At 40.1% G+C, this 27,777-nt stretch overlaps 2 protein-coding genes across 6 annotated transcripts in view; both read left to right on the forward strand.

Annotated features, from left to right (window-relative positions):
- The window catches only part of SOAT2 (sterol O-acyltransferase 2), a 33,894-nt gene extending 9,056 nt beyond the window's left edge, over nt 1–24,838 (forward strand). The window contains exons 3-16 of the mRNA XM_072405722.1: nt 4,400–4,452; nt 5,293–5,420; nt 6,320–6,382; nt 7,725–7,832; nt 8,234–8,516; nt 9,519–9,585; nt 15,046–15,130; nt 15,674–15,719; nt 17,305–17,434; nt 18,536–18,633; nt 20,928–21,026; nt 21,120–21,255; nt 21,989–22,134; nt 24,621–24,838. Of these exons, the coding sequence (XP_072261823.1) occupies nt 4,400–4,452; nt 5,293–5,420; nt 6,320–6,382; nt 7,725–7,832; nt 8,234–8,516; nt 9,519–9,585; nt 15,046–15,130; nt 15,674–15,719; nt 17,305–17,434; nt 18,536–18,633; nt 20,928–21,026; nt 21,120–21,255; nt 21,989–22,134; nt 24,621–24,671 (1,493 nt within the window). The 3' untranslated portion in view covers nt 24,672–24,838. The remainder of the gene's footprint in view (nt 1–4,399; nt 4,453–5,292; nt 5,421–6,319; nt 6,383–7,724; nt 7,833–8,233; nt 8,517–9,518; nt 9,586–15,045; nt 15,131–15,673; nt 15,720–17,304; nt 17,435–18,535; nt 18,634–20,927; nt 21,027–21,119; nt 21,256–21,988; nt 22,135–24,620) is intronic.
- A 1,209-nt stretch (nt 24,839–26,047) lies between these two features.
- CSAD (cysteine sulfinic acid decarboxylase) overlaps nt 26,048–27,777 on the forward strand; it is a 25,087-nt gene continuing 23,357 nt past the window's right edge. For 4 of the 5 annotated variants that reach the window (XR_011919931.1, XM_072405737.1, XM_072405768.1 and 1 more), the window contains exon 1: nt 26,708–26,834. The gene's annotated coding sequence lies outside the window, so the exon portion shown is untranslated. Of the gene's footprint in view, nt 26,136–26,707; nt 26,835–27,777 lie in introns of those variants that run through there. The other variant, XM_072405748.1, reaches the window with a different exon arrangement.

The following is a 27,777-nucleotide window of genomic DNA, read 5'->3' on the forward strand; positions in this document are numbered from 1 at the left end:
GAATGTATAAACTTATCCAAGCATACACAACAAATGCCAGCACTCTCTGCTGGTTAGTTTGCTGTCAGTCACTGTTAAATGCAGTTGTGTTTCCCCCTCATGTGCTAAAATCATGATAAGTTTAAAAGTTATGCAATGTTTCAATTTGAACATTTGAGTAAAATTTCACACCAGAGCAAAACAAGGAAATTCTGCAGCAACTTTGGGTGGATCTGAACGTTTCACTTGTTATTACATATGAGGAAACCTGGATCTTCCAGTATGATCCTGAAACAAATCAACAATCAATGCACATGAAACACATCCTCAAGAATCAAAAAGTGCATCAAAGCAAGTTCAAATTCATAGCCATGCTCATTGTGTTTTTTGACATGACGAGTGTAACCGTGGCCTAATGGGCTCCAGAAGGAAGAAACAACAATATTATAGGGGAGTTTTGACAAAGTTGGAAGAGTCAGGATAAGATGGCCAGAAATGTGGGAAATGGTTTCTTACTTCTCCAGGACAATGCTCCTTCACACACAGCACTTTCTGTGACCAATAAACACATGCTTGAACATCCTCCATTTTCACCAGGTTTGGTACCTTGTGACTTTTTTTTTTTCCCTAATTTGAAATCAGTGCTTAACCGCCTTGGCGGTATTCCCTAGTGTGGCTTGGGGTGAATTTTATGTACCAAATGCGGTAACCCCGAGCCACACTCGGGGTAGCATAAAAAATCCTACCTGCTCCCCATAATCTAGTGGAATCCTTCAGTGGTTCCCGGCCGGCTTCTCCATCACATCCTCTGCTTGATTGATGTGATGCGTGAAGCGTCAATATGCTGGGAAAGCATGGCCTGGGGGGAAATTTAAGTATTTTTGTTGCTGGAAACATGCAAACATTATATTTCTCAGTCACAGAAGAACGAACAAGCACTGTACATGCAGGGTCCTTTCTGCTTTATGGAAAGGGGAAATGCAGAATTGCTGTTCCCAATTATCAATTTTAGCAGAATGGTTCTTTTACCACTTTTTTTATATTATTCCTTTCTAGAGGAAGATGTGTCACTGCTGACAGTCAGCTAGTTCACAAAAAGAAAAACAGTGATTAGAATAGGTTTGTATAGATAGTACATACAGATTCCATTCTAGTGTTTATATAATACGGATAATTTGTGACATGCACAGTTTATTTATATTTGTACAGACAGGCAGCAGCAAGCAGAACTGACTTAAGGCACCTTGCTAAACTAAATTGGGATCCCCTGTTGGCTGAGGAAGGGCTCTTGTGCGGCAGCACGCTTTGTACCTCCCTTTGTCCACCCCTGTAAACAGAGAATAATACTCTGTAATATGCAAATTTTCATATTCATGTGAGAAAGTAGTATAGAAATGAGTAGTGTAGTGGTGTGTATGTTACAGGGGTCTGCAACCTGCGGCTCCGGAGCATCCAGCAAACCTGGAATGGATCAGTTCCAGGATTAAAAACATTTGCTAACAAATAGCAAATTACTTTAAGGAAACCCATTTCAGGTTTTTGGATCACCCAGGTTCACTGATGAAAATGTATCCTCTCCATCCTTGGAGTGCTTTAATAATTCATGCCCAATGCCACAAATCTCATTTTCACTGGGTCCGATTGGTTTGTTTCATTTCACCCTGCCTTCCCTGTCTTGTAAAAACGTGTGGGATTGGCATGTTTTATATGCCACCCTCATTTTTGTTTTTGCAACAGAAGACTGACAACAGATTACCACCACTATACAGGTTGGCTCAATGAAGCCAATTACAAAACAGACATCTTCACTCTCATTTCTTCATATAACAAGTTTAAGGGAACCTTTTTTTAGGGTGTTTAACACAAGAGTGGTATTGCTCCTGCAGTAACCCAGTCCTGGTATTATATTTGGTATCACACAGCAAAAAAGGATAAATTAATTGCCGACAGACTTTATCCCAGCAATAATGGTAATAGAGGTATGGATTTAGCATTTCTCTGAAGCGTTCAGTAAAAAATGTTTGTTCCAATGATCTAAATCTATTACACCGGGGGGAAAAGTCAGGGTCCACTTAATAGGAAACATGTCAGCATAGGCAAGTCATACTATTCATTAAAAAAACAAAACTAAACACATTTAAAGTTCAGACTTTTCCCTATTGATGGACTACTGAGTCACAGTGCTGTGATGTGTTTAAGAAGTTATTTATAGCATTGCCATCAATGCCTACATTGCATAGAAATGTATGAGATCGAACAATATCACTTGGTCTCTGACATTAAATATGTAATATGTAAATACGTATTTCATTTTTTTTCTATATGTATCAGTAAAGTTCAGGAGGGCAGTATTTACTATATGAAGCTGAGCTTAGGAACATGCGGGGCATAGCCTCAAACTAGAAGGCTTAAGGTTGGAGCTTGGAACTTTCTTACAGCAGGTCAATGAGTCAGTTAACTAAAGTTCCGCTTTAAAAATTTCTGCGCCAGATTTAAATCAACTCTGCCTGGTCAATCAAGATGGCCAAAGATCAAAACTAGGAGCAGAAGAAGAAGGAAGATGGTGGTTCCCGCAATGGAATGGGGGCAGATGAGAGGAAATAAAAGATTGTGATCAGGTATGTAAGATTATTTTTTTGCAACATGGACCATGTCTGTTCCTGCTGCAATAAAGAAACTGCCTGGTTGCAATTTTTTTTTTTTTTTGGGTTTAGTTATGCTTTAACACCAACAAAATCATGTTTGCAATCATCTAAAAAACACTATAAAAGGGGCAGATCTAATGATCCTTTTACCATCACTCTTCTATGAATGATGGCCCCCTTTAAATAAATCCTGGCCTTTGTTTTATGTGATTATTTTTTTGTAAAAACTACTGCTAGGGTGTGGGATGCACTGTTGGGCATTTGGGTTTCTAGTAAATGTTAAAGCGATGCTGAACGCATTCCAACCGCCTGCTCTACCCTAGCCCTGACTCTAGTTTTAACATAAAAGGTCATACTTTTTTGGCATTAAAAGTCATTTGGCATCATGAACACAAGAGAACATATGGCTTTAGGCTTCACAATCTCTGTCTCCAAAAGTTCTTCTGAATGTTGCTTCAAAAGTCCAAAAGTAGCTAGCAGAAGGGTAACAAAATAAAGCCAGGGTTTGCAGATAACATGTTTCAGCTACCAATTATTATTATAAAGAAATTGTTATTTTCATTAACTGTAGGTGTGACATAAATATTCTGCTACTATTTTTTACTATTTTACTCTCTTGCAGTTGGTGCCATTGCTTATTTTTTTAGGAAACACGTTTAAAGTTCTATTTTAGTTTTAGTTGGTCCATTGCGAACCTAGGTTAACATAGGTCACCAGATCTTTTTTCATTACTCTTAATTTTGACTGCTTGAATATAACAATCATGCTGCTTCTTTCCTCCCCTGACTCTACCAAAAAACTGACACTGGTACTTTATATACAATATAATTTAACTCAGTATTACTATCAATTACTTTTATTATTTACCCATCTATTTGCTAATTCTGATATATGGATATTCCCCCATACTCTTCACCAATGACATAACAGACTGCCGCAATCTTTATAATCTTAACCATAACAAAATTCATACGTCTATAATAAACCCCTGACGAAGCCCCTTGGGCGAAACGCATCGGGTAATAAGACTTTTCATTGATTATTCTATGCCATATGATTATAAGCATACTCAGCACAGAATATGTATGTTTAGTACAGCAGTCTCCATCCCATGACTTTACAATGGGAGATAGATACGTACTAATATGTTAATGTATATTTATACTTGACACTAATTACTCCATGAAATTTAACTATTGTAAAGCAGCCTTGAAGCCCCTCTCTTTTCTTTAATTTTTCCATTTACTCTTTATTTTGCCAGATTATTTGTATAATTGAATTAAATATGAAACATAGACGACTAGGAACCTTTTTTCACCTTCTGTACTGCCGCACATAACATACCAGCATGGATTTTCTTCATAGGGCTGTCATTAAAGTCTGCATATACATTTTCTTCATATTTTTAAACCCTACTCAGTTCTTTCTCTGGACTACAGAACACCAACTTCTTTGTTATAAAAATAAGGTAGGGGGTATGGTGTTCTGCAGTCCTAACACAATTCCTGTCTTATGGTAACAACACAGCTCCTCTACAGATACAGTACAGTCAGTATGAACATTATCACCCTAGTACTGGAAATGTGTTACTGTCAGGATAAACATGTAAAAATAAAGGAATTAATAACTGTAATCACCATATCTAGGTTTGTTTCAATTTTGTTCTTGGGTTTAGATATACTTTACCTGAATTCCAACCATTTAGGGGAGAAGTTAAGACATACACATTCAGTATGCATATATGCCTGTTCTGACTACTATATTTATTACTGCAGATGGTGTATCCAATGATATTACCAACTTTATTGAATGGAAAAGACACATGGAGGTAAATAGCTGGTAAATGTATTTATTAAACCCTTTAGTAATTAATGGTTGGGATTATCCACACTAATGATGGGGGCAGTATATAAGAAAGAGAAAGAAAAAACATGTAATTAAACCAAGTAAGCTTCTACAATGCACTCATTTTTTGTGCTGCATTACCTGGAGTTATATAGTATGCACCTGGAGGGGTGAAGACACAACACCAGGACTGCTGTCCTTTATGGACACTTTCTGGTGCAGCTAAAAAACACATTTTTTTTTACCTTCCTGTTGAACTTTCCAATAGCAGCCTAATGCAACAGATAATTGAGCAGGTACTCACTGATAATACAGTGGGAATATTTAAAGGTATATGAACTATGCAAACTATACCTAAAAAGGCAGGCAGAGGATATTGTCTAGTTACCAGTATTGCTTGGGATCTCCCTGCAGCTACTCTTTCTACATTGCTGACTTACAATGCCTTGTTCTGCTCCATGTCTCTAGGAGGAGGTAAGAATCTTAGTATGAGCAGGGCTTTTTCTTCCTCATTTCAGAGCCTCCGGCAAGTACAGTAGTGACAGAGGCAGCAGTTTCTTAAACACAACTAAATCTAAAATGAAGCAAAGCAAACTCTGATACACTACATAGAACAGCCATAAAGCTGCCTAGCCACCCTCACATGCCAAAAAGATGATTTTTTTTAGATGACATTCTAGACAAAGCACACATTTTAAGGGTGGTGCCCGGGCACTATTAACAACTATAAATGTTCCCCTCAGAAAAGCAAAGTTCTAATTTAAAGGTTTAAAAAGTAAGTGCATATAGATGCTTTAACACAATTGGCCTATTTATTTTCTAGGGTGTGAAGGCAGAGATTGTGGAAGATGTAAGCAATCATTTAAGGATCCTTCTTGATAAAGCCATGATAGAGTCTGTTCAATCAACCAGAAATGAAGATAAAACTGAAACATCTGTAATAAAGAAACGGTGAGATGAATGGATATGTTAGTGTGTTAACTATGGTTTATTGTAACAGGTTGAAGATCTGGAATTTGTTGTTGATCACAGAGCCAAGTATAAAATATTACCACACAAATCTTCTACACTATGTGCTATCCTATTAATAACCTCAGTATTGCTATTTAAATGTATGAAGGATAATGATATGGGCAATAGAGTGTTGGGAGACACCATTTATTATATGTCATACCAGATTGTATTTCTGCCTGGCTCAAAACTAAGAATATAAGATACATTGGTCTATCATTTACTTAGCTGTTATCTTTTATCATGATATAGATTCATAGGCCCTAATTCATCAAGCAGAATCAGACGCTCGCTCGCGCATTCGTATTCGCGATCCAAAATCGTACGCCATCGCGCAATTCAGCAACTGAAAAAGCTCGCGTCCGGAGCCGCGCATCTCCGGCAGCTTTACACTGGCGAGCTTGCATTAAAAGTCACTGTTCCCCTAAAAAATCATTCTTTCTAATGGTACACAGGCTGGCAGTGAGAAGGCGAGTGTATGAGCGCACTCGACTCCGGACCGCGGGAAACCGCGCTCGCTGTTTCATTGATGAATCAGGGTCTTAGCATCACAGTGTAAAGAACATGTATGGGTATTTTGTGTCATGAATGGAGTCCCTTCCCTTCAGACATTATCACTACCCTACTTCCATTTGTCATCCAGTTATGCTATGAAAATGCTTATTCTAAGCTTAGTGTTTTTACTGTTTTTCAGAAATAGAAAATTCATCATGTGTTTTTCATTGTTTTTCATTATTTTTTGCCAATTTGCTATTTTATCAGGTCTTTCTAATTTACTGCATTTATATGTGCATAACATACTTTGTGATGCATATGTTGTATTGCTGTTTGCCATTTAGACCCCATGGATCTGCGCCTGAAAGAAGAAGGAAAACATTTCAGCATCGTGCTTCCCTTCTAGAGTAAGTGAACAACACCAAAAATGTATGGTTCTGTTGGTTTACTTTATAAGGAAGGAGAAAATGAGGCTGTATCATATATAGATTATGCTTTTTGTAAGTGGGTGTCAAATCAATGACCAAAATTTGCAAGTTACATAGTATGTCAGGTTGAAAAAAAACATAAATCCACTATGGAAAATAAACATATCCAAGATATAAAACCCTATGGATATAGTTGATTGAGAGGAAGGCAAAAAAAATGTTGGTACAATTTGCTCCAACAGGGTAAAGTTCACCTTAAATATCAATGAATACATATTCATTGAAAACAAAATACCATAAAAAGGTCAATGTAAACCAACATTTTTAACCTACTTAGGGCTGTATTCAAAATTAGCAAAGTAAAAACTGAAATCAGAGTAGAATAAATGATCTTAATAAATCACTTAAACATGAGTTTTATTACAAGCTCTGTAGTGTGTATGGCCCCATATGTCTGTTAGCACCACATCTTGGCATGCTTCTAATGAGATGGTGGGTAATGCCCTGGCGGATCTCTTCCCAGACCTGAATCTGGGCATCAGTAAGCTTCTGGACAGTTTTTGTCACTACCTGGATGAGAAATAGATGTAGTAAATGTAGTGGTATTGGGGCTTGGGATAAAAAGGTTGACAACTGCCACCAGGAGCTCAATTGATTACACTGCAGAGAGATAGTCTTGCAGAATGACTCCTGGAATAAAGTGGCATCATGAGAATCTACTAGTTCAGCTGTATCTCTCCAACATAGGACCTGAGTTTGGTGTCTTTCATGCTTCTAATTTAGTCCAGCCTTTCAAATAGGCCCTCAGAGCAATAGTTCCATCTGTTAAGCAACAACGGTAAGTAATCCCCAGTGTGTATGGCTAAACTGAAGGGAATTTTTTTTAACCTCTTTTTTAAAACAAATCTATTTTCTTTTTTATCACTTGCATGCAAAATCTTATCATGTGCTTTATACAATTTTAGTTTTTTAGATCCAGATCACACTGGTGGTCAGACAGTGTATGATGGCCATTAAACCAACCTGATGATTTCATGACATCTCTGACTATAAGTGTTTGCATACAACAGTCTGATTGTGAGCTCTTTCAGGAACATGTAGTAGTGACAAGAATTCAATATTTTCTGTACACTGCTGTGGAAAACTCTTAGAATTCAGACAATATATTAGTATCTGCAGATCAAAATACATTTCTGCGTAGTAGATGGTGTACATAATATTTAACCCTTGGTTAGTTCATCTGCAGATTGGAAAATGAACTGGAATTATTACAGTCTGCTATAGCATGCCTAATTTTGTTGGATCTCTTCTCTTTTTTTAGCGACCTAATGGAGGTGAAACATTTCCAAACAATTTACCACATGTTTGTGGCTGCATTCAGTGTTTTTGTGATTGGTACTGTAGCTGTGGATATCATTGACCAAGAGAGGTTAGTATAGTCAGCAGGTGTTCTATATATCTTTATGCCATTTCATTTTTTAATAACTTTCCAACAGTGTGGATTATAGCACATTAAATTGGGCCTCTTTTTCTTTAGGACTCTGTTTACTAACCGTACTATATGGTTCCCCTAAAGCATAGTAATCCTTGTATTGCAGTGTTTTTGTTCTAATTAAAAATCTGTCATCTGTGCGTTTTATGCAGTTAAAGGTAAAATATGCTAATTTATATGGTTACTTATGACAATATATCATTTAATACATTTTTTTTAAGGTTTCAGTGTTTTTAATTTCTTCATATATTTATTACAAAAAATCAATATATGTGTATGGAATGTATGAAATGTATTCCATCCTAGTAATTTTAGCTTTGCTCTCTTTTTCCCTCTAGGGTGGATTTTGAGTTTACCCTTCTCACTTATGCCTTTGGACAACTTGACATTGTTGTATGGTGCTGGATTTGTATGTTTACTTACACACTGTTCGTGCCTTATAAAGTACTAATTTTTGGGGGGTCAGTGTATCCCAAATCAAATCACAAAATCCTTCTATCTGCCTGTGCGGGCACATTCCTCTTAGTGAGTCTGACATGCATACTGTGCATTTTCCCTGTTTATATGGTAAAGCATTATCAGCTGCCTCCAGCATCAAGTAGTATTGTCATCTTTGAGCAGGTAGGTTCTATAAATAAAATAGCAGTAATTAAAATCAACAGTATATTTTATAAACATATTACCAATAATATTAAAATGCCCCATGTCTGTTACATAGGCTTTGGTCCAAAGGATCTGTTGTGCTCAAAGGTTTAGTACTCTAGGGTGCCACTGCACATTATAAGCTGGTATGCTTATAACATCTTGCACACATTGATGCTTAGTACTCTTACTTGCAAAGAGTTCCCCTAAGTGGCTGCCTACTTATTTATTTCAGAGAAGGTAACTTCAGATTGCCTATGCCCAGGCCAGACCTAATGCAGCCTGTAGAACTTTACATCTAACAATTTTTTCTTTGATGATCACAGGGACTAGCAACAAGGTATTGGGGGGGGGGGGGCAGTGACTTCAGTAACACCCCTCCTCAGTCTTGAGAAATAAAACAGTAATGCTGTTGAAACATGACTGAAGAGGAATTAATTATTTGCATAATTCTTCATTACGGAAAAAATTGGGTTGATCCTTTGCCTTTTTCATTCCGCAGATCCCTCGATTTCATTGAAGAAGTTTTCAATAGTGCCGTCCTGGAATTTTTCTTCGTTCCAGTGCGGTGGAAGTGCCAGGCACCACTTAGTCTGTCTTCTGCTTTCCTTTGGCTACGAGATCGGGTGCCGTAGCCCACTGTAAAAGTGAAAAAGAGTGCCAATCTCACTGTGCATGCATAAGATCGGTATCTCTTTCCCCACAATGTGGAAAAATGCTCCTTGCATAATGCTAATATTAAGCATGCACAGAAAAAGCACCCAGAAGCCTCCTGGGATCCATGACATCCCGTGAGGCTCTGCACTTCTATTCAGTCTTGATTGCCGCGGCAGTAAAAAAAAATAATATTATGTTTACTTTTTATAAAAGGTTTATCCACCCTTTAATGTAAAGTAAAAATTTTAGTTTAGGTCCACTTTAATGGGTAGTTTGGTTCTGGTTTCCCGTAACAGCTTATTACGTGTATATTTTCTCTCTCAGATTCGATTTTTTATGAAGATTTACTCATTTCTAAGAGAGACTGCTCCAGCTGTCCTACAGAAAGAAAGTAAGTTCAAGTTGGTGTCCTAGTTTTGTTTAAAATAGAAAATAAATGGTCTATTCTAGTATTCAGTAGAATGTTCAATTTTGGATTTGATACATTTGACACATATCCAGTTTTGTTAGTGTCCCATTTAAGTGGTCTACTCTTCATATGCATGCCCTAACTTTGAGGCATGTACTTTTGAGCATATGTTTCTATCTATCCCAACACCAAGCAACTATATCACCCATTGCAGTTTTTTCTGTGGTAGCCTGGACAATGCTTCTGCATAGTGGCTAGGACTCTAGCTTTCAGCACTAGGGTGTTGGCCAAGGTATTCTTTGCATGGAGATTTTGAATTTGTGCGGGTTTCAGGTCTCCTCCCACACCCCAAATTCATACTGGTAGGTTATTTATTCCCCCCTTCCCAAACTGGGGATGGATATGACCATGATAGGGTCCTTAGATTTTGAGCTTCTATTGATCACTACTGACATGACAAAAAAGCTCAGTAAAGCACTGCATCAGATGTTAGCGCTATAAAACTACATACATAAATATGGAGAGATTTAATAAAGTTCTCCAAGACTGGAGAAGATAGATCATGTTTGAACCTGGGTGATCCAGCAAACCTAGAATGGATTTCCTAAAATCATTTGCTACTAAAGTTAAATTAAATTGCTGTAGTTAGTTAGTTAGACTGTTTCATTGTTAGTCAGATAGATAGTTTTATTTTACTGTATTGCTTCTGTCCTGTAATCTACTGTACTCAGATAGGTAGAGTGTTTCACTGTTAGATAGATAAATGTATATTGTATTGTATTGGTCCTGTCCTGTAGTCAGTCATTGTGGTACATACAGGCAGCCAGAGCCAGGGTACCCAGATGGCGTGCACACCATCACACTTGTACCGAGAGACAGTCAGACAAACACAGTGACAGACCTCACATTTGTATACTGTGCTGCATATTACAAGAGTCACCACTGAAGGGAAACCCTGCATACAACACTCTGCTCACTTGCATTTTTGGGGAACCCCCCCCCCCCGAAAAAAAAAAATCTGCTTACTGTAATAATTTACACTTTGTGATTTCTTATGATATTGATTTGGTTGACTGTGTGGTGCACTCAGTCCACAGAAAAAGAGCAGTTGTAGCAAGCAACTGATTGATAATTTATCAGACATACGCAGTGACGTCACATTTGTATACTGTGCTGCATATTACAAGTGTCACCGCTGAAGGGAAGTGCAGCATACAACACACAGCGCACTTGCATTTTTTGGGTAACCCCCCCCCCCCAAAAAAAAACCCACTTACTGTAATATTTTGCACTTTGTGAAGCATATTATCTCAAAAGTATTTTGCAGGGTGTGAAGCCACACAAACATTTTAACTATGTCTAGCCAAAGTGGAAGCTTTGTCCTGACCTTAGACATTTTAGCGCTGCTAGTGGTTGCTTGCGCCTTTTACTACCACGCCTTGAACAACAGGTAGTAAAGTACATGACCCAGCCTGGGTCAAGTGATTGCACCCCCTCTTCCTCCCAGTCACAGGCCTCACAGGGGTCCCAAATTATAGTCCCCGATACACCTCTTCCTCCTACTTCTTCCTCCACCAAGAGGGAGGAGAGGCAGAGCAGGGCGCATTCCTTAAAGATGCACAGTTGTTTGGGTCATCTGACGAAGAGAGTCAGTTCACAGGCCTTCCCTCCTTTTTTTTCCCTACCCAAATTCTGAGCCAGACGAGCCACTTCAAACTGGCTCCAAAAAGCCGTTGCTTCCTGCCGGCACATACAGGGAAACTGTCTTTTCTGAGGAAGAGGAGGAGCACCCAGATGATGGTGATGATGATAATAATGATGATGATGATGTCCTTGATCTGACATGGGGCGAACAAGGAGATCATCATAGGCAGGCAGAGGAGGAGGAAGAAGAGGAGGAGGTTGCAGAGCACGCTCAAAGGGAGAGAGGGAGGAAGAGGGTAAAGGCTGCCAACACTCTGCAGTCTTCACGTACCAGTCAGGCAAGTCATAGTCGGCCATCGTTGGCAGCTGCCACCACAGGTGTACCTCAACAACCGCGGCCCAGTTTGATGTTCTTGTGGGCATTTTTTAGTGTCCATAGTGATAACAACACTATGGTCATCTGCAAACTGTGTGCTCAGCAGTGGAAATGAGGCAAAACCCAAACAAACTTTGAACAACTTGCATGAGCACACTTTTAAAAAGCCACCACCCGGTAACCTGGCGGGAACACCTGGGCAAAGCACAGAGCTCTGTACGTCGACCTCCTCCCCAAAAGCAAGCTGCAGCTGCTAGATCTTCCTCCTCTGCCTTTCCTTCTTCTGCCAGCAAAAGTCCCCATGCTGCTGCCAGCAATTTGAGTGGGGGATGTAGCTGAGCATTAAAGTTTTTAGGCTCCACCAGCGGTGAGGAGGAGCTCCTACGCAGAGTGGCTGGTGTTTGTCGCATTGCTAGCAGTCAAGACCAGGCATCATTGCTATCTCCCACACCTTCTACCCCATTGTCCAATCTTTCTGTGGTTAGCATTAGCAGCATCCAACCGTCAATATGGCCCAAATTACCCCAAAACAAAGCTAATCAATGTGGAAATTGCACAGCTGATTGCGTTTGAGCTCCTCCCTTCCTGGCTGGTGGACTCCAATGCATTCTGTTACGCAGTCCTCTGCGCAAACCCACAGTTTGTAGTGCCCAAGTGGCAGTATTTTGCACAAAAATGTCTTCCTGCTTTGCATGGACACGTGCAGAGCAATGTGTCCGTAGCCCTGCAGCACCATGCAGGGACATATATTTCCTACACAGCTCACTGGGGAATTTTGGTGGCAGCAGGGGAAGATGCAGCTGCAGGAAGGCCCGCATACCTAGCACCGGCCAGAGCACTTTGCCATGCAATCTCCTCCTCGACCTCCAGTGCTACCTCCTCCTTTGACTCGTCTGCCTCAACCTCTTCCTCCAGGGACACTTTGCCGTGGAGACCCAGCACCTCCCATTCAGTGTCAAACAAGTCAAACGTTGACACGCAGTCCTGAAGTTGCAATGCCTCAGCTCCCTCTAAGTGCCCTGCAGGAGCAGGAGGACTTATGGGTAACTCCACACAGACTCCAGCCAGGCAAACTCGTGTGTGACAATGGGGCCAATCTGCTGGCAGCCCTGCGTTCTGGGAAACTCATACACATAGCTTGCCTGGCCCACTTCATGAACCTCATAGTACAACACTTCCTTGCAAAGTACCTAGGCCTCCAGCCGCTGTTGCTGAAGGCCAGAAAGTCAGCGCATTTGAGGTGGTCGTACACAGCCAGTGTTAGATTTGTGGATTTACAGCAAAACCTCAATCTGCCGGTGCATCGGTTAATTTGTGACATGGCCACTCGTTGGAATTCCACCTCTTACATGCTGCAGCAGCTTGCTGAACAACAGAAAGCGGTGGTGGATTACGTGGTGGAGTCTGCCATTTGAGACGCTTACCTACATTACCTTACTTCAACCCTGGCTGCAAATTGAGGACTTGGGCACTGTATTGGCAACTTTGGAAGAGGCGACCAGGATGATCAGGAGGGATCAGGCCTTTGTCAGTGACACCATCGCCATCATATGCCTGCTGGAACAGATGATGGTGAAGCTAGGACACAACAACACAGAGCGGACGCTGCAGGAAGAGATGATGTTTAAAACATCATCTTGGACATGGGTGACTACTAGGCATAGTGCTCCGCAAATCCAGGAAGAGAAGGAGGTGGAAGAGGATGGGAATGAGGAGGAGATTACAGGCATGGGAGAAGGGGAGGAAGGGGGAGAGGAGGATATGGAGAGTACATGGCATCCATCCACCCAAACACAAGGCGGCATGTCCCGTGGAAGGCAAGACCAGGCAGAGGAGGAGGAGGATGACCCTGTGCTGCTATTCGACCCAGTCTGGGTCCAGAATTCCCTCAGCTGTGGGCACATGACAGCCTTCATGCAGGAGTGCATAGCCAAAGATCCGCACATACAGCACATAAAAATAAACACTGACTACTATTGGATTGCTACATTACTTGATCCACGTTACCTGAGCCTGAGGTGGAACAACTCATCTTGCCCCAATACAGGGACATAAAGTGCAGCACTACCAAGAAGTGCTTGTAAAGGAACTTGTGTTCGGCCTTTCCGAGAAAAGCCTCCAGTTGTGCAGCAATTGTCATGTCAGGAATACCTGAGCTCTACATGGGACATCTGCAACCTGCAAAGTCAGGACCCACTGCGCTACTGGGCATCCACGCTTGAGCAGTGGCCGGAGCTGGCTGAACATGCCATTCAGATCCTTGCCTGCCCCGCTACAAGTGTGCTATCTGAAAGAGTTTTCAGTGCAACTGGGGGCGTAGTAAGTGACGAGCGCATTCGCCTGCGAAAATGTTGAACGACTCACTTTTATTAAAATGAATAAGGCTTGGATCGGCCATAAATTCAACACCCCCTCTGCAGAGTGCACTGATTGGTCGGGGATCTGATTGTGCGACCTGCTGACACCTTGATGGGAAGAGCACTTTCACAGCCTTCTGCATCTCCTTCTCCTCCTCCTCCTCCTCCTCCTCCTCGCTAATTTTTGTACAGACCTCCTCCCCCTGTGGGCTCTCTGCCTCTATCTACTGTGAGGCCTATATCACTTGTAATAGTGCTGTGTAACTGGCTAATTTTTTGACTGAAAGACCCCCCTCAGGGCCCTCTGCCTTTACTCTGAAGCCTGTGTATGGCTTGTAACGGACCGGTGAAACCTAGAAGCTAATTTTTGGACCGGAGGAACCCCCTCGGGGCCCTCCCTGCCTCTACTCAGAGGCCTCTATAAAATCTGGCACGATCCCTTGACCGCCCCATAAAATGGCCTTGCCAGCAGCATTAAAAAGCCTTCCTGATTTTTTTCTTGTACAGTGTTGTGCAGAGCTGTGGAAGTCTTGACATGTTTTTATTTTAAATGTATTTGGAGGCTGTAGAAGCTCTACACAGTCCTGAAAAATAACCCGAAGTTCCCCAATTGACTTTAATGGTGTTCAAATTCAACTTTCCATCGCTCGAACAATATCAGCCTATTCGATCGAAAAGTGAGATATTCCACCAACACTATACAGGACTATCATCATAAACAGGACTAGTCTAGACTAGTCACCCAAACTGTGGTGTTCATACAGTGGACTGTTTACTGACTTGGTATGTCTGGTTTTACACTGGGTCTGTGTGTGGAGGTGGAGGAAAAGCTTTAATTCAATATTTTATAGCCTCCAGCAAGGAGAACGGTGACCAGCACAGTAATGGCATCATCATATCTAATTTCAATAACCCATTTAGGTAAATGTACAGAACTACTAGTTTATAGTACAGAAATTTCAAGATGGGCTACATTGAGGTTATAGCATATGTGTTGGTATATGGCTAGGCACATGCTCACCTTTGCATAGCTTCAGTAAATCTTTCATGTGTTTCTTTTAACAGAAAGAGAGGTGCAACTGCCACAACTTTCAAGTTATTTGTATTTTCTCTTCTGTCCAACTTTAATCTATAGAGACAGCTATCCCAGGTAAGAGTCTTCTAAATTACCAAATATTCAGCTTCTAACTACCTCCCAACACATTTTTAATGAAATTAGAATAGTGGGCAACCTGCAGTATCCCGAATGATTTAATCTTCTTACTTCTGTCAACATTTTCCATCGCTTGAAGTGATAACTGAGAAAAGTGTACTAGAGCTCAAAGAGAGTTCTAGCTCCTTAATCATAGCCAATCATGTTTATTTACAGAGAACAATGTTTGTTAAATTCAGTAGCATTTTAAAAGGCTCAGACCATCTAACAAATGCCAAATTGTCCCAGTCTGGGTCTGTAACTATTTGCTTACTCTGGTCTTCAATTTTTACAATAATTTAAATGAATGAAAATTTTAGAACTTTGTGGAATACCAATAGCTGTTTTGCTTTAGGGTTACCAATGTCAGAGCACTGTAAACATAAAATTTCCAATACATACCCCTCTTTTCACCTCAATATTCAATGCAAGTGTTGAAATGCCTTGACTACTGCATAGCAAAAATTTGTGGACCTGATTGTTATTCCTGTCTCTTTGCAGGACCCCATACATCAGGTGGAAATATGTCTTCAAGTGTTTTGCCCAGGTAGGGCAATTATCTATTGATTTATGAATTTTAAAGGGTTATGTTGCATATATTGTTAAAAATAAATAAATAAATAAGTAGGAATTACTATGTTCCTTTCAGTTAACAAAGGCCACGTCAAAAACTGGTAATGCAGACAGCACACCTTGATATCCCACTCAAATTATTAGTTAAATGTTCTCATTGGAAAAGGTGGTATCTTCTCTTAGGCGTGAATTTCATTTGTGACATCTCTTTCAGTTTTAGAGTCTGAATTTGAATGTTAGTTTATAGCCACGTTAAAATGTAATTTTTTCCAATACAGATTTCTTTAGTTTGATGTTTGATAGTTTGTTTTTTTGTGTTACAGATTCTTACACTAAATCTGTGCCCAAACTATGCATTATGTGCCAGTTACATATTCAGAACAAACACATGAAATCAATGCACTCTAAAACAAGCCCTCATTCACTATATAAGTTACTGGTATTGTGGAGAAATTCATCTTCAAATTTTACAACAGAAGCAATAACCCAGCTATTTTCATTGGAAGACAAAATCTTAGCAGCCTGCCAGCCCTCTAATGTAAACATACAGCAGCTGCTTGTAAATTGTTGGAAACCAAATAAAAAACAAAATTGTATCACCCTTAGCATGGTTATTTTTGACAATTAATTACTTAAAGTACAAGAAGCTACAGTGGTCAGTGATTCTGCTTGTTAAAAGTATGTAAATGCACAAATGTCATTAGTCAACGGTATATAGGCTGCAAATGTATTTTGTTTTGACATCTATTAGAGATCATTCCAAAATACTTGCAAATAAACTAATTCTGACCTACATAGGACCAGTTTAATTCTTCGTAAAATAAGCAGTTCTGTTGTGAACATTAGTTATGGATCTGTACCCACAAGACCAAAAAAAATCTAGCTTGTCTCTATTAAACCCTGCTGGATATGATGTAGAAAAGGAAACTGCCCTTGGTAAAGCCACAAAGCCAAACCGTTAAAACCTTAAACAGAAAAGCAATAAGAAGAGCTCCCCTAGATCAACGGTTGCCAACCGGTGGTCCTGGTTCACGAGAAAATTCTGGTGGTCCACGGCTCTGGCCGGTGTGCCTCCGAGTGGGGGCAGGAGAAGGTGCACCGGCCAGAGCTGCGGACTATGTCCCCCCTATGGATCTCAGGCTCAGGGAAGTCAGACTCAGACCTGCGATGGGAGAGTGGGCAGTTCTGGCATTATGAGGTCATTATGGGGGAATTTTCTTTCCCTTTGAGTGGCACCTGGCTCCCCGCACATCCGCGGTCCTGAGACGGTAAATTTAGTGGTCCATGGGTCCGAAAAGTTGGGGACCACTGCCCTAGATACCTCATACATTTCTGAAGCCAGCAGGTGACTGAAACATCATTTATCCCAAACCTAAAATTCCAAATTTATTTGGAATTACTACCTAAACCTGTCAAGAAATCCTCACTACTGTGCATTATTAAGCTTCTTCTACAAACAGGACAGTTTTAGAAAATCCAAATGTTCAGTAATTGTTAAAATTGAGTGTTGTTTATTATATAGTTATCTTTTTCTAATATTCTTTTTATGACATTGATAGTTCTTGGGCTGCGTGTTTTTCAACAACTATGTCATGGCCACCATGTGTATTCCAGTGTTTGCCAACATGAGCAAACAGCCATTTAGTACAAAGACTTTGGTGGTATCCATCTTCTATTCTGCACTACCAGGTGAGGAGGAGGATCTCCACTTCTTTCCAACATATTAAATCAATAAATCAAGTGTATAATAGTGAGAGTTTTAGATCATAAAAGTTCATATTGCTATGATGGAGTTTACAGGAAAAGAAAGAAGATGCCCTCCCATTTTCTTATGCATAATCCTCCCTTGTGCAAGGGGTTGGCAGTGCCTAGTATATTGTCACTCTTGTATGTTTAGTGTACAACATACAATGCTGCCTTATCAGCACATGGGGGTTGGTAGAATTTTAACTACTTTAAGCTACATACACACGTCCAATGCTTCTCGCCCAATAATCGACTCAGGGCTGTTATCGAACAAGAATCTGGCTTCTGTAGAGCGCCCGTCGTCCATCAGTCAAACGACCATTCCTGGTGGATCTACAGACGATGGACGACGAATGATCCTAATGGAAGTGAAGGGAGAGAGTGTGCAGAGGGGTGCCGCTCTGTTGTTCTCCCCCTCCCCTCTCCATACAGCAGAACGCTGCTGTATATACAGCACTTGTTCATGCACCCTGCAGTCCTTAGTCATTGGAAAGGATCGTGAAAGATCCTTTCCAACGACAATTATTGCACGTGTGTACCCAGCTTAAGACAATTATTGTCACTGGAAACAACCTTTCATGTCAAGATAAGCACAACCATTTGTTTTGGGTGAGAATTATCTGATGTGTAGTTGTTGCCTTGTCAAAGGTCATTTTTTTCCCCAGTCCTGTTCTGCAACAATGCTGGGCTCTGTGTAGTGATTCTGCAGGTAGGGGAAGCCAATTCACTTATAGAGAGTACTGATCTATATAAGATATCTTATAAATTTTCCAGTTTAGTTGAGTTTACAGGAGGGATCCCTTTAGGAGGCCTTTGCCTGACAACTACCCAGCTCACCCAGTCAGCAGGGCAGCAGCAATTTTATTTTGTTTGAGAAGGCAAATAAGAAAATGACTTTACAACATCAACATGCATGCAATACTTACTTTGAATCCATACTTACTATAGTCCACAGTTATTTTTTTTTGTAGAACTTACATTTATCTTAATTGTTACCCTCTTTTGAAATGTATGTTTTAATTTGGAAAAATGTTTTATTTACAGGCATGCTTTTTCTGCTTCTGTCATTCTTTGGTCTGCTTCACTGCTGGATGAATGCTTTTGCAGAGATGCTCCGCTTTGCAGATCGCATGTTTTACAAGGTGACATTTCATAAACACTTCTTCTAATGTCAGATATTATATGTGCTATTTGCCTAAGTTTTATCAAGTACGGTCAGAGTGGGAAAAATGGAAAGAATGAGTGGGCAAAAGAGGAGAAAATTAGTTTTTAGAAAGAGAAAAGCATGAGGAAGGACATAGTGCCATGTAACTTCAGAGTAGGTACCCCAGTACTCCTTGGAATGCCACACAAAGCTACCTTGGGCTGTGGTTTAAATATAACCATCCAAACTAACTGATAGTAAATATATGTCAGGTGTAAAATGGGCTTGAGTTGTACATGGGTTGGAGGGTGATTCTAGAGAAGAGAGTTTTGTACAAAACAGTTAAAGTAATTTACAAATGAAACACTTTCTTTTTAATGTCCTAGATAAAGCAGTCAGCTAAAATGTACTTAAAACAAACTTCAGGTTTACATAACAGTGTGTGGTGGCAGTCAGTATTTATCACAAATCAATGAACAGAGTAAAAGACAGAATCAGACTTAGAAGCTGCACATTAAATAGTCAATAGTTTGGCTTCTTCTGTTCCTCCTTTACACCTAGGAAGTTAAAAATAAAACATTACCATTTGCATGACATACCTGATTTTAGATCCAGTTACATTATTGCTATGTATCTGCAATCCAGGCAGATCTTGACCGTTAGCATAAGAAAAAGAACTGATATCTAACTAATAGGAGGGTTGGAATAGATATATTTCTTCTGTGTGTTCTACTCTATCAAGCACTTATGAATAAATGCCACACCCCAATAATTCATTATGTTGAAAAAGTAAACATTATTGTTTGTGGGGTGGACCTGTGCAGACAAATGATATATAGTATGCAGCTAACTTTTGATTAAGGTACAATTAAGCTGCCTTCACACGTGCAATTTTTGTCATTGGAAAGGATCTTTCACGATCCTTTCCAACGACAAAGGACTACACGATGCATGAATAGTGCTGTACATACAGCACCGTTCTGCTCCATGGAGAGGGGAGGGGGAGAGCGACGGAGCGGCACCCTGCTGCGCGCTCACCCCCTTCCCTTTTATTAGGATCGGTCGTCGTTCATCGTCTGTGGATCCGCCAGGACGGTGGTTCGGACGATGGACGACGCCGACTGTACACACGCCAGATTTTCGCCCGATATCTGGCCGATGCGGATTATCGGGCGATAAAAATCTGACGTGTGTACGCAGCTTTAGGCTTCAAAATTGCTGAATTGATAACATATGTGTTTAACCTAAAATGTAGCTCTAATTAATACACTTCACAGATGGTTTGGATCAACATCTCCCCATCTGTACCAATTCAAGCGGTGGGTGTCACACTTACCTCATCCTCGCTAAAGCTCAGGCGCCTCTCTCCACGCAGTGCCTGCTTTTCCAGATTTTATCAGAATTGCCCTTCCCTCCGGCTGATCAGGAAATAGCCTCTTAATCATCCCCAGCTATTTAGCTAGCTTAGACACAGCACTCAGCATTCGTGCAAAGTGTCTCCACTAGTCCCCCAGCTCTGCTGAGCATTTCCTCTACAGCTGCTGTTTAATTCAGTGCTTTCCCTGTCCCCTTGTTAACCCCTTATTGCCAAGTCTGGATTTTCCCTGCCTTTTCCCTTGTGCTGTTCCAGCGTTCCTCTGTGTCTGAAGTGATCCCTGTGTCTCCCGTGTCACCTGTCGCTTCCTGTGTACTCCTGTGTCTGTGGTAGCCCCCATGTCACTGGTGTCTGTTTCCTGGATTTCTGGTTCTTGATCCCTGGCTTGTTCCTGATCTCTCTTGCTTGCTGTCTGCCTTGACCCTGGCCTTCCTTGACAGGTTGTCTGCTGATACCGTGCATCGTCTTGCCCACCCTGGTGTGCCCAAGGACAGCAGCCTGGCAGTAACTAGCAGCGCAACATTCTCACCACTAGAGGCTCTGGAGAAGACCTGGTTACTACCACTTTTGAGCAAGCAGTAGCGCCCCCTAGAGGCCCCATTTCCCCAAAGTGACTACCAAATTATTGATGTTTTATAATATTCACTATTGCCTTGTGTTGATGTGTTTTCTTTTTCTTTTGTATATGGATTGCATTAAAGATGTTGATTTAAGCTGTGTATTAGTAAAGTTTATAAATGACAAGCGAAGCTGAGCAGAATTACCTTTAAATGTATAAAGTTAAAGCTGTTTGCCTGTTTCTTTTTAACCTGTACTTTACAAATGAGTAAACAAGTAGAACCTAATTGGTTTGTTAAGCAAGTTCTTTTCTTTTCTCCAGTCTTCAAATTACCCTTTTTTTTTTTGCTCTTTTACAGGACTGGTGGAACTCTACCTCATTCTCCAATTATTACCGGACGTGGAACGTGGTGGTCCATGACTGGTTGTTTTATTATGTGTACCAAGAACTGCTATGGGTAAGAGACCAGTAGAGAGACAAAAACTAACAAAGAAAAAAAACAAGTTTTATCTTAAGACACAATTATTTTCCTTTTTTATTTTGATTTCAGCTGCTAAACCAGAGGTTCCGGAGTGGAGCAATGATGGTCGTGTTTCTCATATCTGCTTCTGTGCATGAATATATCTTTACAGTGGCACTTGGTTTTTTTTACCCAGTTATGTTTTGCCTCTTTGTCATTTTTGGAGGTAAAGATCATATTCATTTTTGACATTGAAAAGCATGTGTATGGAGTTTATTAGAATATTGGTTCAAACTCCTTTTTAATATTTTATTACTTGTTGGTATCAGAAGGCAGGAATGTGGGTTTATCTTTGGGCTTTGTGCTTTTGGAAATCTGCATGTTCTCAATGTCCTCTGTACATGAATTTTCAGTAAGGGATTCAATGACTGTGCTGTAAGTAGGCTTTACTGAAAACTGTCAGGTGCACTGGAAGTGAAAGGCTCGAGCCTTGGAAGGATGATAGAATATCACTGCAGGCTGTTTGATGACATTACTATGCTATGTATTGTGCTTAGTTTAACATGTTTGAAGCCTACAGCAAGAATGTTCCTGGATATAATGTAAAGAAAAGAACATTTATGTCTAGTGTAAACAATGAGAGTTTGGAGAAACACACATGGCTAGGCAACACTCTTTACTTTTGTGTGTTTTTGTAGGACTATTTAGCAAGACAGTGATGATAGCAAAAGTGAAGTAGCCTATAAAAAAACAAATCCTGATTACTGAAGTTAAATATCTGCAAAATTAGGATTGATCAATTTCCATTAGTTTCTGCACTTTTTGATGCAAATGTGTATTCAAGACTATGGTTGTGGAAGTAGATTGTGGGATTTTTAAAATTGTGGTTTGCATACAGTATGCCATGTATAGAAATATGAGTACTTTTAAAAAGTCTTTTCTCTCCCTTGTATTTTTAGGCCTGTTGAATTTTGCAATCAATGATAAAAGGACGAGCCCAGTGTACAATGTGATGGTATGGACCTTCTTGTTCACTGGTCAGGGCATCCAGATTTGCCTGTATTGCCAGGAGTGGTATGCACAGATGCATTGTCCGCTCACAGAGGTACATTGACCTTTGGTCATGCAAGCAGCTAAATTGCTCAGATTATTTATTTTGACATATAGCTCAGGGTGGCACAACCTTGATGGCTACATTTATTATAGATTACTATGATCTTTGGTCTGGTATTAAAGTACAAAACTCTAAAGAATCCTAAAGCAGGGCATATGTAAACTAAGTTTTTATTGTTAAATTTAAAGAAAAGGAGGCAAAAAATGTGTATTGAGGAGGGGAATATAAATTAGGCTTTAAAATAAACTCTAATTTATGTTAGCTTCTGTTTATTTCTATAAATGTTAAATCTAGAGCACACTCTTTAAAGCTGAACTTCAGGTTCCTTCACACTAAATAGTGCTTTGCCTTGCATTGCAATTCAACACAGAGCAACTTGTGTTACTGGCTGTTGTAAAACTGACCACATTAACTACCATGAGAGGGGCAGTACACTGAAATAGACAAAAATGCATGCAGCAGTGAATTGTAGCAATGTTTTGCCCTGCATTCCATATATTGAGAATGTCAGACATGCTTTATGTGCAATGTCTGATGTTTCTGTTTCTTGCACACTATAGGCTCTATTTATAAATTATTCCCCTATCAATTTTCTCTACGTTTGTTCATATTTTTCTTTTATACAGATTTCCTTTTGTGACAGCTGTGCATTTTTGAGATTGGCCACTAGGTGACAGAACAAGTCACTGTTTTAATAGGAACTGAAATGAGAAGTATGGAGGATTTCACACTAATTACCAGGGGAATCATTTTTTAAATAGAGCCCTATGTAAGGCTCCATGTACTGCACTGCACAGAAGTGTGAACAACACCTTAATGCTCATTTATGTCTAGGGATGATGGAAACAGTAGTAGTACAGTACTAGTACTCCTAGGCAAGAACAAGCCTTTAATCATTAAAGATTGGGATTCATTTTACAGCACAAGAACAAATTTAACCTCTTTAAGTTCCCTGTTGAATCCACATAAAGGAAGATCCCACGAGCATGTATTTCGCACAACGCTCTCTACACATCTCCTAAGGAAGCCTAAGCAGTGAAACGCGTGGAAATATGGGACGCTGTTATTGATCTTGCTTTTGTACGACTTTAAATATACTAGTTAATCGGTCTGTTATCCCATACTATTTAATTGGAAAGACCCTCAAATGAGTATACAGTGCTTGTAATTTAGGTTGTGACATATTTTCTTTTATTTGTTGCACTAACAATACAAACATTTCGTGCCACAAAAAAAAAAACAGTCTTTGTTATCCTTGCTTTTGCAGTACAGACAGGAGACAGCAAAGATTAACTAGTAATAGTATTAAAAATGCCAAAACTGGGACCACTGAAAACAGACACACCCCTAGAGGAGCTGTAGTATGTGTTACAGATACAGAACACATGTCACAGCTCCTCTAGGGCTGCAGGAGCAATCAGGAGAGCGGAGCTGTCAGCATAACAGAGCTCCGCTGATTGCTCTGCTCCCTAAATGGCTGAGGAAAGGGAAATCCTGATGATGCTTGAGCTGCCATCAGGGTTTCCTATTTCTCAGCCAATCACAGAGCACTACAAATGAATGGGGAAAAGTCTACCCATTCAAGTCTAGTGCTGAATGACTGAGACACGTAAAACCTCAGCCAATCACAGAGCACTGGAAGTGAATGGAGAGCCTTGTCCTCATTTGCCCTCTAATGCCCGGGGGTCCCTCATTATCAGGAGGAGTTCCATGGCTGTGCTCATGTCATGATTGCAGCCCTGGGAATCATCCTGTCATTGTGGGATAATCTGTAAAAAAAAAAAAAAAAGTTTAGTTACACAAACACACACACATTTAATTATATAATTTAACATTAAAGCCTTGTCCTATTTTTTTACACATATTTTAACCCTTTCAGGGAATAAAGGGTTTTATGTACCCCTTTACTCATTCCCCAGAGTGGGGTGGTGGAGATCTGGGAGTCTCCTTTTTAAAGGGGGCTTCCAGATTCCAAAGTCCTGCTAAAAACACTTTTAAAAGTCCCCATTATTTTCAATAGAAGCGTTCATAAAAAGCTTAAAAACGCTTGTAAAAGCCTCCATTGAGTTAAATAGTAGCGTTTTCAAGCATTGTCCCACATTTTGGGGTGTTTTCTCGCATTTACCCTGCGTTTTAATTTTTTAAACGTTGCAAGCAAAGTTTAAAACAAAGCTCATAGGCGTACCGTACCTTAAGGGAACGTCCTGGTGTAGATAAGCCCATTGGATTGTCCGTGTAGACTAAGCCTAAATTTTTCACCTGAACCTTTTGGACACATCAGGTTATGCAAATGCCGAATACTAAACCCCACCTGTTGTAACTCAATCACCATACAGTGGAAAAATAAGTCACAAATTACTTGTTCGTGTTAGCATCACAGAACTCATGACCAGTCTAAAGGCTGTAATTGATGGATTTTTATATTCATCATCCTAACAGACCAACAAAAAATGTAACTATGAATTTTTTTTCTGCAGAAAACATTCTGGGGACTGGTGACACCTCGCTCATGGTCATGCTACTTGTGATTGAAGACCCAAGGACATCTCTAGAGACTTTGTCACTTTTACCTGTTCTCAAAAAAAAACAAAAAAGTTTACCTGTGACCAGATGTATAGACTTTATTTTACAGTTGTACTACAGGAAACATTTATGTTTTTTGTTTTTTATCTCAGAATCATAATAAAAAAATACATGAAAATTTTTCATATGGTCATTTTGTATATCAGATATTTGATGATTAACAGGATCCCTACGGCCCCACTGCTTTTGAAGATATGGTAACAGATGAACAAAAAAGGAGAAGTGCATGCAGACACGAAGTAGCTGAACGATGTCAAACGAGATTACAAACAAGTTTAGGAAAAAGTAAAAGCTATATTTTATATATATATATATATATATATATATATATATATATATATATATATATATATTGTAGTAGATCAGTGGTCCCCAAACCCCAGTCTGCAGCCCACTAGAGAGCATGGAGACCAGCAGTCCCCAGCCTGTGGTCCATGGACCCTGCATGGGGGGGTGCGGGACGCATTGACCAGAGCTGCGGACCATGTCCCCCGTATGGATCGCAGGCTCAGGGTGGTGGGTGTGTTGTGTCTCTGGACACAGGTCTGAGCCTGCAATGGGAGAGGGGGTGGGTTGTGGCATCATGACGTAACTCTGGGGGAAGTTTCTTCCCCCTTGAGTGACACTCGTCCCACTGCGCAAGCACAGTCTGGAGTCTGTAAGTTTAGTGGTCTGTAGGTCCAAAAAGGTTCGGGACCACTGCAGTAGATGGAACTCCATTCTCCTTGGAAAAGGGATTAAAGGGTCTGGATAAGGCCATTTTATTTGGGATCAGGCCCATTAGGTTCTGAAAGGAATGGATTGGCCAGGCCCTCCTACCTTATCAGGCACCTGTCTTTAAAATGGCCTGGGGCCAGGTGTTGTATGTATAAAGTAGTATGTTTTTGTTACCTCATTTCTGGTACAGCAAACATATTTGGGGATCACTGCTTCCTGGATTTGCTGTCTCTCATAACTGTCACAGTGGCCATAACTCTTTATTTTTCACCATCAAGAAAACTCTCCCCAACTCCTCTCCAGAGTACTCCCCCTGCTCACATCATGGACAGAGTTTCTATTGGGCCAGTTTTAAAGAGAACCTGTTGATTTTTCCTGCTTTGTACTTAATTTATTTTTTTCATTCTTTTTTTCCACATGCTGTTGTCAATATCTTAGATGCACAATAAGTGCAGACCTAACTAACTGACAGACCTAAAACAGGGCAATGAAATAAGCTCACTTACACTGTTTGTTTTATTGTTTTCTATTATAACAAGTCACAGGTGATCATTTACAGATTTATGAGACAATTCGATCTTCTGGACTCTACTACCTAACAACAGAGTATAATAGGTTTGTACTTTGCTCTTCTCTGTATAGTAGCTGAACTGTCATAATTGCAGGATATACCTTCTTTTCACTACATACAGGTAACAATTTCTCAGTTCTATAAACTGTAAATTTCTCACCTTTTTCTTTTTATGAGAATGTTTAGACCAACTTTACATTTGTACATTAGACAGTCACTTCAAGGCTTGGTCTGTATTCACATTACCTGGATACTTGTAAAATGTTTCTATATATCTTTTAGTTGTGTGACCAAATGCCAAGAGATGCAAAACTGGTTGATGCTTGAAAATGTAAAAAGATCTGTTACATTAAACCATGTTCTTTGGAAACATCCACTTTTATCCCTGTTATTGAGGTACTATGGTTCCTTTGAATGGCATACTATTTAGCAGACAGAAATGTATACCTAGCATAAAATATCTAGTTGGTTGTATTTGCCACCCTAGTAACTATATTCTTTACTTATTGAAGAGATTCCTTGACACTGTTTTGATGATAATATTGTCAGATGGACCGAAAGTAGAGGAAAATGTACAATCACTATGAGTTTCCATGTCATGCATGGAGAGACAGGACCACTAGGGGGCGTATGGAGGTGGTGCGAGCCCTAAGAAGGGCCAAGGCGTAGAGTCTAAGCAATCAGGTTGCAGTCCTTAGGCACAGCAAGGTGGGCAAAGCATGGTACCAAATTACAATGCAGATAGATAGTCGAGGAAAGCCAGGGTCGAGGCTTCCCTGCATGCTCAGGAGAGTGGCATCTGCGCTTTAGTGAAAAGGAGGTGAGTGGGACATTCCATAATTTCCAAAATCTTCAAATGTTGCTTCCCTGCATTAAAGCAGCTGGGGGTATTCCATACCCTATACAGCATGATCAGGAAATGTAATTTCCTTTGAATGTACTCCTTTGAGGTGCACTGTTTTTTTTCCCCAGCAGTTTTATATGAATCACTACATTTGTAACGCATTATGTGAATTTACCAGGCAGGATCATTCTGAATGTTGGAGGATGCGAATTAAATCATTTGTCTGTTCCAGGCTGAAACAACCACCTAGGACATGGGAACAGGACTAAAAAATAGAATGTAACAATATGTAATGAAGGTTGTACAAACCTATGCAGTGTACAAAAGTGACATGGACAGGATTTTTTTTTTCCTAATAAACGTGCAGCTTCTTGTAACATCTATAGTAGCCATCCTCAACCACGTTTCCATGGAATCTGATAGGTCTTCCAGAGGTTTCCAGGGGTTCATTGGGCTGTGTCTGATTGACCTCATATTTGGTGGAGTTTTCATAATTCTGGACACAGTGCCACTTTGGAAATATGGCATAATGCCATTGGCATATTATCAATGATCTTTTTAGTTGTCTGCATGAGCGGCACACTGACTATCACAGTAAGGAGGAATTTTCCCACGAACAGTAAAAAAAAGTATTTCCAAATTTTTGGCATTTTTTAAAATTTTTTAAATGTAGAATAACAACAATCATGATATAAACAATATACTAGAAAAGGGCAAAGACAACAAAAATATTAGTGCCCAGCAGTTCACTAAAGTATAAAGCAAACAGATAGGATGTTCATGCCATAGCGCTGAAGGATATGCAATACCAATAGTTTGGGGGAGAGGGGAAAAAAAGTGAAGTGCAGTATGCATCAGAGCATTCTTGACAGGAGCCTGAAGCCATAGTTGAAGGGGCTGGGTTGAAAAAGACAATAGC

This window comes from Pyxicephalus adspersus, chromosome 1 (assembly GCF_032062135.1).
Source record: "Pyxicephalus adspersus chromosome 1, UCB_Pads_2.0, whole genome shotgun sequence".
Taxonomy (NCBI): Eukaryota; Metazoa; Chordata; class Amphibia; order Anura; family Pyxicephalidae; genus Pyxicephalus; species Pyxicephalus adspersus.